General features: G+C 38.3%; 2 protein-coding genes across 2 annotated transcripts; one reads left to right on the forward strand and one right to left on the reverse strand.

The window, feature by feature from the left end:
- Window positions 1–153: 153 nt before the first annotated feature.
- DNApol-alpha73 (DNA polymerase alpha subunit B) lies at window positions 154–10,084 on the forward strand. Its single transcript, XM_028322558.1, has 12 exons — window positions 154–270; window positions 401–632; window positions 869–914; window positions 4,529–4,602; window positions 4,921–5,091; window positions 5,212–5,335; window positions 6,665–6,789; window positions 6,949–7,097; window positions 7,308–7,542; window positions 8,022–8,225; window positions 8,716–8,893; window positions 9,926–10,084. Exons 1-12 carry the CDS (start codon window positions 195–197, stop codon window positions 10,055–10,057), a joined length of 1,746 nt encoding a protein of 581 aa, XP_028178359.1. The 5' UTR covers window positions 154–194; the 3' UTR covers window positions 10,058–10,084.
- An 82-nt stretch (window positions 10,085–10,166) lies between these two features.
- Window positions 10,167–11,893, reverse strand: Marc (Mitochondrial amidoxime reducing component). The gene is made up of 4 exons (XM_028322559.1): window positions 11,672–11,893; window positions 11,208–11,413; window positions 11,011–11,085; window positions 10,167–10,770 (listed from the first exon to the last, which is right to left on the reverse strand). The coding sequence occupies exons 2-4, from the start codon at window positions 11,219–11,221 to the stop codon at window positions 10,641–10,643; spliced, it is 219 nt and encodes a 72-aa protein (XP_028178360.1). The 5' UTR covers window positions 11,222–11,413; window positions 11,672–11,893; the 3' UTR covers window positions 10,167–10,640.
- Between the last annotated feature and the right edge of the window lie 2,893 nt (window positions 11,894–14,786).

Here is a 14,786-nt window from a genome sequence, read left to right on the forward strand (position 1 = left end):
TCAACAACAACAACTGTAACTTTTTATTAGTAAGGGGGTAAGACACAACACACCCTATTGAGATAAATATTGATTTATCCATTTTGTTTCTATTTAATCTGTGATTCATTTTTTCCGTTCATTCACTCACTCATTCATTCTTTTCACGTTTGAAGAATGCCCTATTTTGTCCAGTCTTTTCAATTTTACAGAAAATGGCTTCCGAGGAGTTGGTGACTGAGCAATTTCAATTTCTTGGTATAGAAGTTCCAAGAGAAGTCATAGTAAAATGTAAGTTTTCAATCGGTCAATTGTAGATATCAATCATCACTTTATGCGCTACATAACTAATTTGTTTTTAAATTTTCTATCACCGAAAACTGAGTCTTCAAGGTTGTTTCACTAATCACTTTTTCTTTAGGTGTTAGTTTGTGTGAGGAATACGATGTCGACGCGGAAACCTTTATTGAACAATGGATGGCGTTCAGTTTGAATCAATTGAACGGTGCACCGCCTACTTTGGAAAGTTTAGAAACGCTTGCAAGAAAGGAATTTTCCAAACGAGCCGCCAACCGAACCAACGCGCCTGTCAAAGAAGCTACACATAGTGCCGGCACAGGATTGACAGTTTACGGAGCACCTGTTGCTCCTCAGTATCCTTTCAATTTGTGATTTCCCACGTGTGATTTAATTGGACTTAAAAACTTTTGTAGATCAAGTTCTTGGTAAAATTATGTGGGTAGCTGGTATGTTGTAATTACTAAAGATAAATTAGTAGCTTCGAACTCACTAATACCAAACAGTTTTAATCATGACAAGGAAATAACTCCCTCATAAATGGAGGTTTATGTACTATTATCAGTATCAAGTAATTAACCTTAATATTTAGGCCAGATAATGCAGTCCTGTCGAATTACATGTCTACGACTCCGAAGGTAAGCCTCAAACTTTTACTACCATATTTAATATTTTATCACCTATAGAGTTGACTTACTAGTCCTTGTTTGGTTAAATGCATGTATTCCCTGAGCTAATAGTAGTTTAGTGTATTAAGTTATCTTGTTTTTAAATTATTAATGTTATGTGTTGATTCAGACGTCATGAAGATCGTTTTTTAAATGTTATTTAAGTATACCTCCACAAATGAATTATATTTGATTAAAAATCTGTTTTTACCATTATTAAATACTTATTCATTGGCAAAATTAATTAGGGTATAAAATGCAAATGGCCATTTGAACCATAGCAATACTGTTCTCGTCTGGATCCAATTATGTATAGCATGTGGCCAAGTTCCACTTGAGATTGTCATATTTTCCAAGTCAAATCATATTCAAAATGTTTTATGTATTTCATTAGATAGAATGAACTAATTATTACTAAATGTATTAATTGGATATTCAGGCAGTTATTTATGTTTGTAAACTTAATTTAGATATACCTATTTAACTAATTTATTTAACTTGCCTGATTATCTTTGCACACCTAGTTTTTCTTTGAGCTGTGTATTTTTTTTACTAGAAATACTTTTATTTTGCTGCTTTTTTGAAGAATGATTGATGTATTTGATTTTAAGCCTATTTTTTGTTTTATTTTTTGTATGTGATGGCATTTTAATTTTAGCTTTGTGGATGTAAAGAAGATTGAAGCTTGAAGTGTGCATCTGACAATGAATGGGTGTATGTCTAGAGGCACAGTACTCAATCTTGTGACTAGATCTACACTCATTGATTGCTGGTAGACCAATCGTCGGAGGAAGACTTGTTGAATACAGGAAATAACAATCCAAGACTCCCTATGTGACTGATTTTCATATATTTTTTCTTTTATAGTGACAACATGGAATCCGTCTGAGACTTGATGATATTTGTGGGCGAGTTTGCTTCTGGTGCATGTTTCTTTCACATCATGACTAGATCCATACTCGTCTGCAGCCATCAACTCAATCAACACTTACAGTCCATGGAACAGAAAAGTGGTAAAATGCATTGGACCAATGAAAAAATCCAGGATGACATATTAATACATGGTCATTGGACAGTGAATAATCCTCACATACATTCCTTGTGATTGGAGAACTGACTAAATTGAGTCACTAAGTGACACATTTTTTTTTTATAAAAGTATACTTTGTAACAATTTACTTCAATGTTGTAGGTATCTCAAAAAAGGGATAGATTATGTTATGTACTCCTTTTTATAAAAATATGTTTGACTTTGTTACTGCTGCTGCCATATCCCTTGATTAATACATATTTTATTATTATTATTTATTATGTAGAATCAGGGTTCGAGGATATATATCAAAGGATATATATCAAGATATATATCGGATATATATCCGATATACACCGTGTTACTTTGCATTCTTGCCATATTCACAGAGATAAAAGTAGGGACCAATACCTGTTATTTAAGATAAACAAGAGACTCCCATAAAGAAAGTACACTGAGTTTTTAGTAAATTTGGTTTTGCAGTACAAATTGGAATAAACCAATTTTGTCTCGCACTTTCTACAGGTGCAAGTGGAATAAACCTAGTGGGCGTGGCCTAGTTCTTATTAATCTGTGATGTTTTATGGCTCTGGGTACCAGCCTTTTTATCCAGTCATAATAATTATTTTAAAATACTCTTCAGTTGATTTTAGATTTTCCTTTCTACTCTCAGTTTCTACTTTACGGGCTTAGGACCGTCAAAAATACGTAATAATTATTAGGCTTTTAATTAATTTACAACATTGTTCCCTATTTTTACAAATTAATAATGAAATCACCTTATTCACAATTAATTATTTATTTATGAGTTCCTACTTACAAAGTTTACGTACTGCGAAGCAAGTGTTCAAAGTGTCCTCCGTTCTGATGAAGGCACAGTCTAGCACGGCGAAGCGTAGGTAGCTTTCGCTTTAGTTTTCGCAACACATAAACGTTTTGTCTCACAGTTTCGCTGAAGCAATCCTTTCACGTAACACGTTCACACTTTTTATCTCTTCTGCGCATACCAGGTCGTTTCAAGTCACTCCAAAAATAATAGTCCATTGGTGTTAGGTCCGAGGATCGTGGTGACCAAGCCACTGGACCCCCTCGTCCAATCCACTGTTCACCAAACGTATTATTCGCGCACTTGACGTCCTTATTGTGGGGGAGCACCATCCTGCTGGTAGTAGAGCATTTGGTGTAACGCTAAGGGTACGTCATCAAGCATTTCATTTAAGACGTCTTGCAGACACTCCAAGCACCATTTTGATTAAATTATTCGTTGTTTGAATACACTTCAGTCATTTTTGTATTATTTATAACGTGATTTGTGATTGATGGATTTCTCAGTTTTTTACAAAAGTGTCAAAAAGACATTTTAAAGACAATAGATTGCAATAGATATTTAAAAATACAATAAAAAGTAAAAAAGTCTCCATCGCCATCGCTAACATAAGTGATGTGCATGCGTTACGATAGTTAGTGATGTGTTTAACAGATTGTCGATAAAATAAAATATTCAAAATTAAAAATCAAAATTTTCGGGCATTATTTTTTAACGGATTTGTGTTCAGTATCAGTAATATAGTTACCTCTGTAAATATGGCAAGAATGCAAAGTAACACCCTGTATATCAAGCCGGTTTTGATGATATATATCAACTTTTAAAATTTCTTACTGTATTTGTACTTTTTGACATAAGATTTTTATTTTTTTAGGTGATTTTGCCGTATTTCAAAGATATTTTATGTTTTTGCTTTATTTGTCTGATTTTAAGTTTTAAAAACATTAAAAACATGTTTATGTAACACATATGCAATAGTATTCATGAATAATACAATAAAATAATACTATGGCTTTCATACAAAATTGATATATATCAAAGTTGATATATATCGGATATATATCATATATATCCGATATTTTGATATTTATAATAAATATCGGATATTTTCGAACTCTGTGTAGAATTTCTTGTAACCCTATAATTGTAGATCACAAGATCTAAGCAAAGATTACAGGAATATTATGATATAAACAATTATATCATAATTTTTCTGTGTATCTTTGCTTTCTTAAACTACCCTTTTTTCGTTCTCACTTAGTTTATTAATGTCGTCAGTATAAAATAAATGTAATGTTATCAGGTACTTCATGTTCAATACATATAATCTCTAAAAATGGTTGGGTACCTACTAGGGTTTTTGCTTATGATTGTCTCAAGAAGGGTGAATTCAGTAACACTGATACTATTATATGATACTAGTTTAGAACTATATTCTAAGCGCGTGGGTTCGTATCCCATTTTCGACAGTCTTTTTTCATCACTCTATCTGTGCCCTAAGCACGAATGACTCCTAATCATAATAATAATTATAGTAATCGTATTCCACGTCATGTCTGTAGCTGCGCTGTCTTGGTTTTCATACAATACATATGATTACAATACCATAACGATATTTATTCGTGCTTCTGGTGCTGTTTACCTTCGATTCCTCGACAGTTCCACACCCTGTATAAGTTGTCTTCGCATCAAATAATTAGGTTGATTTGGAAATGCGTGTAATTTCAGAGAGTGAAAAAAGAACCCGATGCAACTCCTTTGCATCAAGTTGAACTTGGCCCTGCCACATACTCTCCAAATGTGTAAGTATTCCCACAGACAAAATAAATGGTCATTTGATTACGTAATCTTTAATACCGAATACTTGACTTTATCCTCATTGTAGTTGTAGATGAATAAGTTTGTCTCAAAATAGGATTTTCATTCGTCAGGTTTGTCGCGACTGATCTGTAATTTTTGATTCACAAATAACTTGAAAGAAAGCGCATACTTTAAGTAGCCAAGTGATTATTTAGGATTAAAGTGAATTGTAAATGGTACATAGAGAGGAGAGTCTTGTTGCGTATGAGATAGTTATGTAAGTATCTCTTTTTGACTGTCTTATTATTATTTTATTTCAGTGACCGCTCTGCTAAGTATGCCTCACGAACAAACCCCGGTTCAGTTGTGCATTCGTATGGCGATGAAAATTTGCTGCAAGTCATTAGCCAACAAAATAACCAAGCTGATATCTTGAACCTAAATATTACTCAAATACCCAATGATGAAGGAGAATTATATACAAAGTCTATGTAAGTTAATATAAAGAATATTGGCTTCAACATTTCTTAAAAAACTTACATTTTGTTAAATGGCTCATCACATATTTTTAACTAATTTGGGTGATCAATGATCATGTTTTTGTTGAACAGGTTCGGTTTTGAGTTGCTACACGAAAAAGCCAGTACATTCGACAATCACATAAGCTACACATCCAAATGTATAATGAAAAAGGCTGGCTTATCAGGCCCTTCGTCTGTTAGGCATAAGACACAGGTAAGCACGTAGTTAGTTGCTCAAATATAAATGCCACATACGTTTCAGCCAAATGACGTCCACTGCTGGACAAAGGCCTCCCCCAAGGTTTTCCACAATGAACGGTCCTGCGCTGCCCGCATCCAGGCTCTTCCCGCGACCTTTACCAGATCGTCGGTCCACCTAGTAGGAGGCCTGCCCACGCTACGTCTTCCAGCCCGTGGTCGCCACTCGAGAACTTTCCTGCCCCAACGGCCATCGTCTCTACGAGCTATGTGCCCCGCCCACTGCCACTTGATTTTAGCAATTCTGCGAGCTATGTCGGTTACTTTGGTTCTCCTGGGAGCTATGTATGGCTCTGGAAATATCCTCATACATAGTCTCCACTTCGTCGTCGGGGTGTTCCGTGGTCGGTGCGTATACCTGTATGACCTTCAGCGAATACCGTTTGGTGATTCTGAGTATCAGGTACACTACCCTCGCCGAAACACTCTCGATCTGGACCACGTTGTTGACAAGGGACTTGTGGACGATAAACCCGACACCACCCTGGGACTGCTGGTCGCCCTCCCGGAAATAGAACAGGTTTCCGGATTTGAGAATTATGGTGTCCTCCCCCTCTCTTCGGACTTCGCATAATCCTACAATATCCCACCGTAACCTGCTCAGTTCTTCCAAGTTCCATCAGCTTCACGTCTGTACGCAGTGTGCGAGCGTTATAGGTTGCCAGGGCCAGAGGTCGTCGGTGTTGGTAGCCTGGCATCCCCCGGGGATTCTTCGCACCCCTTGCCCCACCGTTACCGTGACCGCTACCGTGGTCCGGGATAGTGGGGCCGCCGGGGACTAGGGGCCGTTTTTTTGTTGGTGCCACCATATGGAGGGTTTTGCCCTAATCGCCACGCTTGGCAGGCGGGTTGGCGATCGCAGTTTTTTGATTGGTTTCGCACGCAGACGCTGCTGCCCGTCCGGTGCTACAGGAGTTTGTCGCCTCTTACGACACGCCTCCTGTTGGCGGTGGGGAAAAGTATTCTTTTACGGCCGTCCCCACACGGCACCCCAAATGCCACATAACTTATCCGAAAGTGATTTAGAAAAACCTATTTCCACCAGACGCCTTAATCAGCCTAGACAAAATAACATTCGTAACAAATTCAATTTTGCGATCGCTTCACAAACAAAGCGAAGTAAGTAGCTACGACTGTGTATTAAAAAGACGGGAGCTTTCGAAAAACGTGACAATAGATTTCGAAATACATTTTTTAAGAATTTCTAACAATGTCTAGGACGCGAGGGTAGGTCAAGATTATATCCTTCGGTCGAAACTCATTTCGCATTTTTTTAATTTTACAGACAGAAGTAGTGGTGGCAGGCCGAATAGAATGCGACGCAGATGCGCGACTCAATCCCAAATGCGTGGTGCTCCAAGGCACGTGGGAAGATTCTTTGAGCCAGGCAGTACCTGTCGACATAGACAAGTAAGGCAGCGGTAATTTTGCAGTTAATTTTATCGGTTTTTATAAACATAAAAGGCCTTCAGCTAAAAACGTTACTTTTAAAGTTCCAAATTGAAGTATGTATGAAGTAAGAAGTTATTATTTCTTTTATTTTATTTTGCAATTTTGTTTGATTTCTAGTTTGAAACAGTATTCACTTTTCCCGGGTCAAGTTGTAGTGATGAAAGGCATCAACCCGCGGGGAGACAAATTTATTGCACACGAAGTATTTTGCGACGCGTCTCAACCGATACCAGACCACAAAGCTGATATTATGAATTGTTTACAAGGTATTTGAGGTCTTATGTTGTTGTAGGTATGTCTTATGTTAAAATGTACAGTCTAAACAGCCTATGCAAAATAGCCTATATTACAAAGATATAAGATGCCACTGTGTTTTCCTTGATATTTTGTCGTCCGTACCTTGTTCTACTATACAGACAAGGTAAATAGCTCATCAAGACCAGTTGACAGATTTTAATGTCTTTTTCTTTGTTTAGGTACGATGTCAATGTTAGTAGTGGCCGGTCCATACACGACATCGGACAATATGAACTACGAGCCTCTGAAAGACTTGGTCACGTACATCAGCGCACACAGGCCGCACGTGGTCATAATGACCGGCCCGTTCATGGACAGCGACCACTCCAAGGTCAAAGACAACTCCATGGCTGAAACGTATAAATCCTTCTTTGATAAATTGGTCGACAGCTTAGGCGAACTTAGTTCTAGCAGGTAAGATATAATTGTTCAGAATGTTTAGTATTTTTCTCGTTTTGATTTCTATCTGCTATGTTCACTGCTGTTATAGATCGTTTCATCCACAAAGACTCGCCCCACCAAGTTTTGGTCGAGGGAAGGCCGGGGTGCGGTAAGTTTGATCCGAGCGTCATTGTTGTAGTGTGCGTGTGCACTCATGGATTACCGATAACACTCAAACATTAGCGGAAGAATGGTGGGGCGCGTCTTTGTGGATGAATCGATCTATACAATAAATTGATCACCCACTACATTAATAAAGAGTCTCTTATAGCGCGATCTGTTTACTTCATTTGGGCCTAAGATTTTTTTGTCCAGATGTAAGCTCAAGTCCTTCATAGGTCCATCTGAAGATATGTAGTGACGTTCCATCCGCCTAGTTTCTTCAGTTAATTAAGAGTCAATAGTGTAAGGACACTGAACAAGTGAACTTACATGGCGATTTTTATTTGCAGTCCCTATACCCGCATTTACATCGTGTCAAGCCTGAAGGACGCGTTTCATGTGAACATCTACCCCACGCCGCCGTACTCCAGCCGGCGGAAGCACGCCAACATCCATTTCTTGCCGGACCCATGCACGCTCAGCGTCAGCGGAATTGTTGTCGGCGTCACCAGCACCGATGTACTCATGCACGTTAGCCAGGAGGAGATATCGGCGTAAGTTTTTATGCAACGTATGAAATCGTAGAGGTCGATGATTAAAAACCCAATGGAACATTGATTTGAGACACGCCTTATTTTCGTTGACCTTATTATTCGCTAAAATAAAAAATAAAAACTTCCACCAACACACAGAAAAGCAGAAATTTCTGCAGTCACAGTCACTTATATGATACGAAAGCATTGTTGATACACACAAACACAAAACAGCACCTAATACAACTATAGTCTGGTCCGGGAGCACGTAGAATTTTGTCCAATGACCCCAAGCTACCCATCCTTATAGCTCGCGCGTAATTATGTTGCTGTCACGCTCGCACACTCACTGCGGGCGCCCGTCCCACAGTCGCGACAGCAATATAATTACGCGCGAGTGATAAGGATGGGTAGCTTGGGGTCATTGGACAAAATTCTACGTGCTTACGGACCAGGCTATACATTAGATGCCAAAGTGTTTTGCTTGATGTGCTATTGACTTTATTTTTAGCGGCGTGAGCGGCGATCGGCTGTCGCGTCTAGCGGGCCACGTGGCCATGCAGCAGACGTACTACCCTCTAGCGGGCGGCGCGCTCCCGCGGGACGCCGCGCTGTGGGCGGCGCACGCGCAACTACCCTCCACGCCGCATATACTGGTGCTGCCATCTACCTTCCGATACTTCGTCAAGGTGAGTCGATTTCAGATGCTAGATTGCCTATAGTGGTGACCTCTGTCGACGTTATCGCGTGGGCAGCGCACGCGCAGTTATCCATGCCACATCTTGTGGTGCCACTTCGTCTAGGTGAGACGAAAACTTGTGTTAAGAGAGCGAACCTAGCTCGCATCAATACTTATGACTAAAATTTGTATATTTTAAAGACTGTAAACCCTTGAAAAGGAGGCTGACAATAGTGACTTGAGTTTCTTGCGCTGCTTCTTCTCAGCACTGGCCTATTTATTGTCCCGAAGCAGTGGTAGGGTTAATAATGGGACATGTAAAAGTGCTTTTTAAAAGCCTATTTGCAAAAATAAATGAGTTTTATGAGTTTTTATGAAAGCGTTGACTTCTGTCGAGGTACTCGAGGTTGTGTGTGATTACGTGAACATTCATTATTCTTACTGCCCGCTACGCTGCACCTACTAGTGCTGTGTCTCTACCTTCCGCTACTTCGTCAATTAAGCGGATTTCGGGTAATAGATTGCATAGAGAGACAATCACCGTCGTGGCTAAACGCAATCTGTTACCTGCGCATTGGGTCGCTCGCTCACTAGGCCCGTAATGCGGCCAGAACGCGCGGACTGAAGCGTTTGATAACTACGCGCGCTGTCTCGCTTAGTCCCGTCGCACTAGGCTTCCGCCTTAGTCACAAGACTAGGCGCAGACCATCGATTTTTAGTTGGCCGATAGTAGTGCCCGATTTTAAATTGTATGAAGAATCGGCCAAACCAAATCGGCGTAATGTGCGCACTTCCATACATGCCCATACTGATCAACTGCTCGACTAAACTATCGGCCGACGAAAAATCGATGGTCTGCGCCTAGGCTAATATGGACGCAATGGCGCGTTTCATATGTTTGATAGTTCGCGCCTATCCTCGTCGCAACCGCGCTAGGCCCACAGTGTGGACGCTAACACCCGTTTCCTGTTTATTTAATTTGGCCTTATTTCAGAATAAATTATCAAGCTGTAACATTGTTAATTAAATATTATTTTGCCAGGACGTGAATGGTTGCGTGGTGGTGAACCCCGAACACCTGACGAAGGGATCCGGCGGCGGCACCTTCGCGCGACTGCTCATCTCAGCCGCCGGAGACACAAGGAACATCGCCGCGCAGATCTTACGCATTTAACGGTACAATAAACTCATGTTTACACAACAAAACGCTTTTATTTACTAGAAATTATGAGCTAAAATGTAACAACCCTTGACAGTGCTTAAAACTAATTCTTATGATCAGATAAGATATTCAATTCGAGTGTAAAAAGTTTACTTTGACTAACTTTTATATTTAATTCGGTCACGTGACTAATAATGCTTTAGGCTGGTTTTAGTGTCACGCGGACTGTCAGTGCGGATCGCTCCGCACAGCCGATCTGTATGTACTGCTAGGGAGCGGATTGGCCGTGCGGAGCGGGTCCGCACCGGACGGTCCGCGTGACACTAAAACCAGCCTTAATAAAAGAATGTAAGTAGCGATGCGCACACTGTGCCTATGTATACAGAACAATAGAGAAATATTTTGATACATAAAAAGAAGTATTAACTATTCCTATTATTAGGATTGATTATAAAGTAATTACATATTTGAATTTTCGATAGAGTTAATTGAAAATTAAACTGGTTTCAGGGGCGAAATTAAGTCCTATACAAAAGTTAAATCTTTGGATTGATTTTGCACAGCGAACTATCCAATTTTATTTTTACATTTACCCTTATGCTACATAAATGGGGTCATTTAGTGTGATGGTTCCACCGGAGGCTGACCGGAGCGACATCTGCAAGCCCATACGCGGAGAAGTGCCCATCACCTTTCGCATCTTCTCTCCTTCCATTAAACGATAGCTGGAAATAACATTTTGTCAAATGTTTATTTTCAAACGTAAAGAAACGTAGAATACTGCATGAGCTCATGTAACTCAAAATTCGAGCTAGAAAAGTCCGAATAACAAAATATGAGATTTTATCTTACGGAACACTTCTACTTCAGAAACAACCTTATATTAGTAAATTGCATATTAATTGGTAGGAGAATCTTATACCACGTCACACCCAAACTCGTTGGGAACAAGCGCAAATAATTACCTTCTCAAAGTTTTCAACGGCTCACTATCGGGGTGACGCGCTCCAGTTTCAGGGTCCATGGTAGTAATGGCGCATCTGTGACCGTGAAAACATAATTTAGAAATTAGAACATTTATACAAGTACAGTAGTATTTATAAAATAAATGATTAATGACTTTTCAACATCCTATGACCATTTCACTTCAAACTTCTTTTACCTTGTGCATGGCATAACTATTTCGAATACGTTTTCGCCAATCTTGACGAACTTCCAGTTGTCCTCGTCGTAGGGCTTCGCCCCGGAGAGCACGAAGTTTGGCCTGAACTGACGCGGGGTGATTTCCAATTCTCCCACACGGGAATTCAAGTCTTGTACTGATGCTTCGTTTATCAAGTTGAAAGACGTGTCATCGCCTAATGCTCCCTGAAATTTAAATTAAAGATAACATAAAGGTTAGGGGGGTCTGATGCAGAATAAATGCACTTTCACATACTAATTGAAAACTGTAGTGTTTGTTTGTATGATATTTAATTTTAGTAGGTATAGAAAAGTACGCATTTTGCGAAGTTTTCGGCAAACCCATGGGGGAGATCCTCGTATAATAAATATAGATTATTATTGTGTTGATTTATGGAATATCAGCTTATTTAGTTCCTAAATTAAACTTGTTATATTATTTACCGTATCATTTTTGGTGAATTTGAAAACTTTTACTCTAGGATCCTTCGGAGGGTCCCGACAGTTTTGTGAGGCGTAGTAAGCCAGCCGATAAGTGCTTGAAGGACGATTGATCAATCTGTAATTCAAGCAAAGGTCAACGATAAGTATGTATGCTTACAAACAACACTATGTTAGTTATTTTTAATCTTGCTTTTAAGGCCGGGTAGCAGAGAAAATGGCGAAAATGAGGTTTTCATTTTTCATTTTTGAGGTACTAAACAGTAAAATTAAAGGCTAAGATTTTTTTTGGGCATAGTTGAGGATATTTTCTAGGGCTATTAACGGATGGAAACACGATTTGATGAAGTTGACTCGATAGAATAAATTCCCAAAGTTACCTCTATTCGTTTTCTATTTATGGTTTTATTTTTAAAATAAGCGATTTGAGATTCTGAATCTTTTACTAAACTAAAGTTCAGAAATAACTTGAGGGCTTTTAACGGATGAAATTTTTATATTGCGTCTTATTTAGTTACTATGTTAAAAAATGTGGAAAAAATCGCCCATGACGGCTTGGACAATCTCAATCAGTCGCGCGGTGGCGCTTACGGAGGACGGACGCGTGCCAGTTTTTTGGCCGTGACAGTTCTCGATTTGTCAATATTTTTGACAATGATGACTTTGATGAGTCACAGTATAATAATACCAGTGTTACTGGAGAAAGCTAAAATTTTTGATAATTAAGAATTCTGAATTTTGTCTACCTATTGAAATTTAAATCGTTGGCATCCTTTTAAACTAAGACTCTACTCATGATACATTCCTCAAATATGAGACAAAACCAATGAGTTAAAATTACATTTTAATAGTACCTACATACAATCGTCTTCACTCTTTAGAAGAGCACACTGACACAAATAAATAATAAAAAATTAGGTCAGTGGGTCAAATATAGGGGCAGCTGCACGTCACTGAAAGACGATTCTGTTTACTCGGCATCTGGGCTGGAGAACATGAATCCTTGCTTACAGATGCAGATGTAAATAGAGTTATAATTGGACAAATTTTACATGAAATGTTTAACAGAACTCAGTTAAAAGACACATACATGGAATACCAATAAGGTTGCGGAGGGAAAGCTACCTATTATAAACTAGCGGCCGCCCGCGACTTCGTTCGCGTGGACCTCGTTTTACCCCCGTTAGATATGATGTTTTACCTCATTTTACCCATGTTGATAGATGGCGTTTCACGGTTTCCCCCGAATGAATATTTACGAACGTCATACCGTAGTTTGTCCAGTGCTGTAGATTTTAACCAATGACGATAGATGGCGCTTTTAGACACGTCTTATTTATTTATTGAAATTTATTTGCCACATATCGTCATAATGTTAATCTGGGTTATAAACAATAATACTGTAAAGTTTCAACAAAATCCGTTCAGTAGTTTTTGCGTGAAAGAGTAACAAACATCCAGACATCATGACATCCAGACATCCAAACTTTCGCCTTTATAATATTAGTAGGATATTTCACAATCCAAACTAATATTTACTATTTAGCATTTACTTACAGTAAATATTAGTTTGGATCGTGAAATATTTAAAATAAAAAAAAGAATAAAACAAAATAGGGTTTCAAATTACCTATCTATAATCTAATATTATAAAGAGGTAAAGTTTGTGTGTTTGTATATTTGTTAAATTGTAAGGGGTAATCTCGGGATCTACTGAACTGATTTTAAAAAATCTTTCACCAATAGAAAGCCACATTATATCTGAGTGTAATAAGTTATATAAAAACCAAAAAATTCCACGCGGGCGAAGCGGCGGGCGGAAAGCTAGTTTATTTATAATTATGTAAGAGCATAATTATTAAAGTCGAAGTCAAACATTCTTTATTTGTGTGGACCTATATTAACGAGAGATTACAAGAGATTACAAGGCGTCAAATATTTCAAGAAAAAAATTAAAAACTATTATAAAGCTAAATTTTGCTCTCATGGAGCCTTTACCTACTCTGACAAATTAAGACTTAGAGAAGAAACTAATAATAAAACTATTTAACTGTCCTGCAATGAAAAGCTTGATCGGGTACAACACCTCAAGTTATTTCAGAACTTGATTTCATTAAAAGACTCCGAATATCAAATCGCTTAGGTATCTAAAGTCAAACGATTCTGAAATGTCAAGTGGACTAATGAATAACCCATTAAGATAGTAGCGCCCTCCTGTCAATGACATACCTGGAACGATAGAGTTTTGAACAACTAATAAAAATGCTTTGTCCTAAATGACTGACGGATATCGTAGAGACCTGAAAGTTGGAAGGTGTGTTCTTTTTATGACGTAGGCATCTCATAAGAAAAGATTTTCCGAAATGGGGTCATGAAATGAAGGGGGTGAAAAAAGGGGGCAAAGTTTGTATGGGACAAAGTGATTCCTTGGTTCAATCTACTTGAAATTTAGTTTAACAATACCTTAATATAATTCATGAAAGACGTGTGGAACGGGTAGAAAGTAATTTTGGCAGTCATTTTCTTCGAAGTTGATATCAATACTACTTAGTGCCTTTGATTTAATTACTTTTTATTTTTATAAGTGTTTGAAAACTCCATGTCAGATTGTGTTCAATGTCAAGTGAAATCTCAAATTTAAATGTCTCAATCTCAATGAAGAGACTCTGTATTTATTCCTAGAATTCCCCTAACACCGTCAAATTACCCTTTCGAATTCAAAACAGTGCAGTTTCCCATCAGTCTGCTTCGTAATGACTATAAACAAAGCTCAAAGTCAAACTCTAGGGACCTCTGCTTAAACTCCCATGAGTGCACAGAGGTACGCAGGTAACCGCGTGTGATGCTCATAGTAATTTTCAATACAGAACCCCGTACAAACAAATATGTTTCTGCAATTTTAGTATGATATTTTTATTTATTAATAAACAAAGAGACTGAACAAAATTGATGCGTGTACTGATTAATGTTATTAACCACATGCAAAGCTTCGTGAATTGCAACAACTATAATTTATTATCAAAGCTCTAAATAATCGCTATACTAAGAGTAACTTATCATAAAATGTTTTTCCAATCGCTCAAGCTTCCAAGGGCCTACCGATAGGTCGGGTGACGTA

Source organism: Ostrinia furnacalis, unplaced genomic scaffold, assembly GCF_004193835.3.
Source record: "Ostrinia furnacalis isolate ACB-3 unplaced genomic scaffold, ASM419383v2 OfSCF7664, whole genome shotgun sequence".
Taxonomy (NCBI): Eukaryota; Metazoa; Arthropoda; class Insecta; order Lepidoptera; family Crambidae; genus Ostrinia; species Ostrinia furnacalis.

Excerpts from the sequence above, each read along its gene's own strand:
- DNApol-alpha73 (XM_028322558.1), top strand. The coding sequence starts at position 195 with ATGGCTTCCGAGGAGTTGGTGACTGAGCAATTTCAATTTCTTGGTATA. Across the intron at positions 271-400 it reads AAGAGAAGTCATAGTAAAAT|GTGTTAGTTTGTGTGAGGAA; the intron begins GTAAGTTTTCAA and ends CTTTTTCTTTAG. Across the intron at positions 5,092-5,211 it reads GAATTATATACAAAGTCTAT|GTTCGGTTTTGAGTTGCTAC; the intron begins GTAAGTTAATAT and ends TTTGTTGAACAG.
- Marc (XM_028322559.1), bottom strand. Across the intron at positions 10,771-11,010 it reads CCGTTGAAAACTTTGAGAAG|CTATCGTTTAATGGAAGGAG; the intron begins GTAATTATTTGC and ends TGTTATTTCCAG.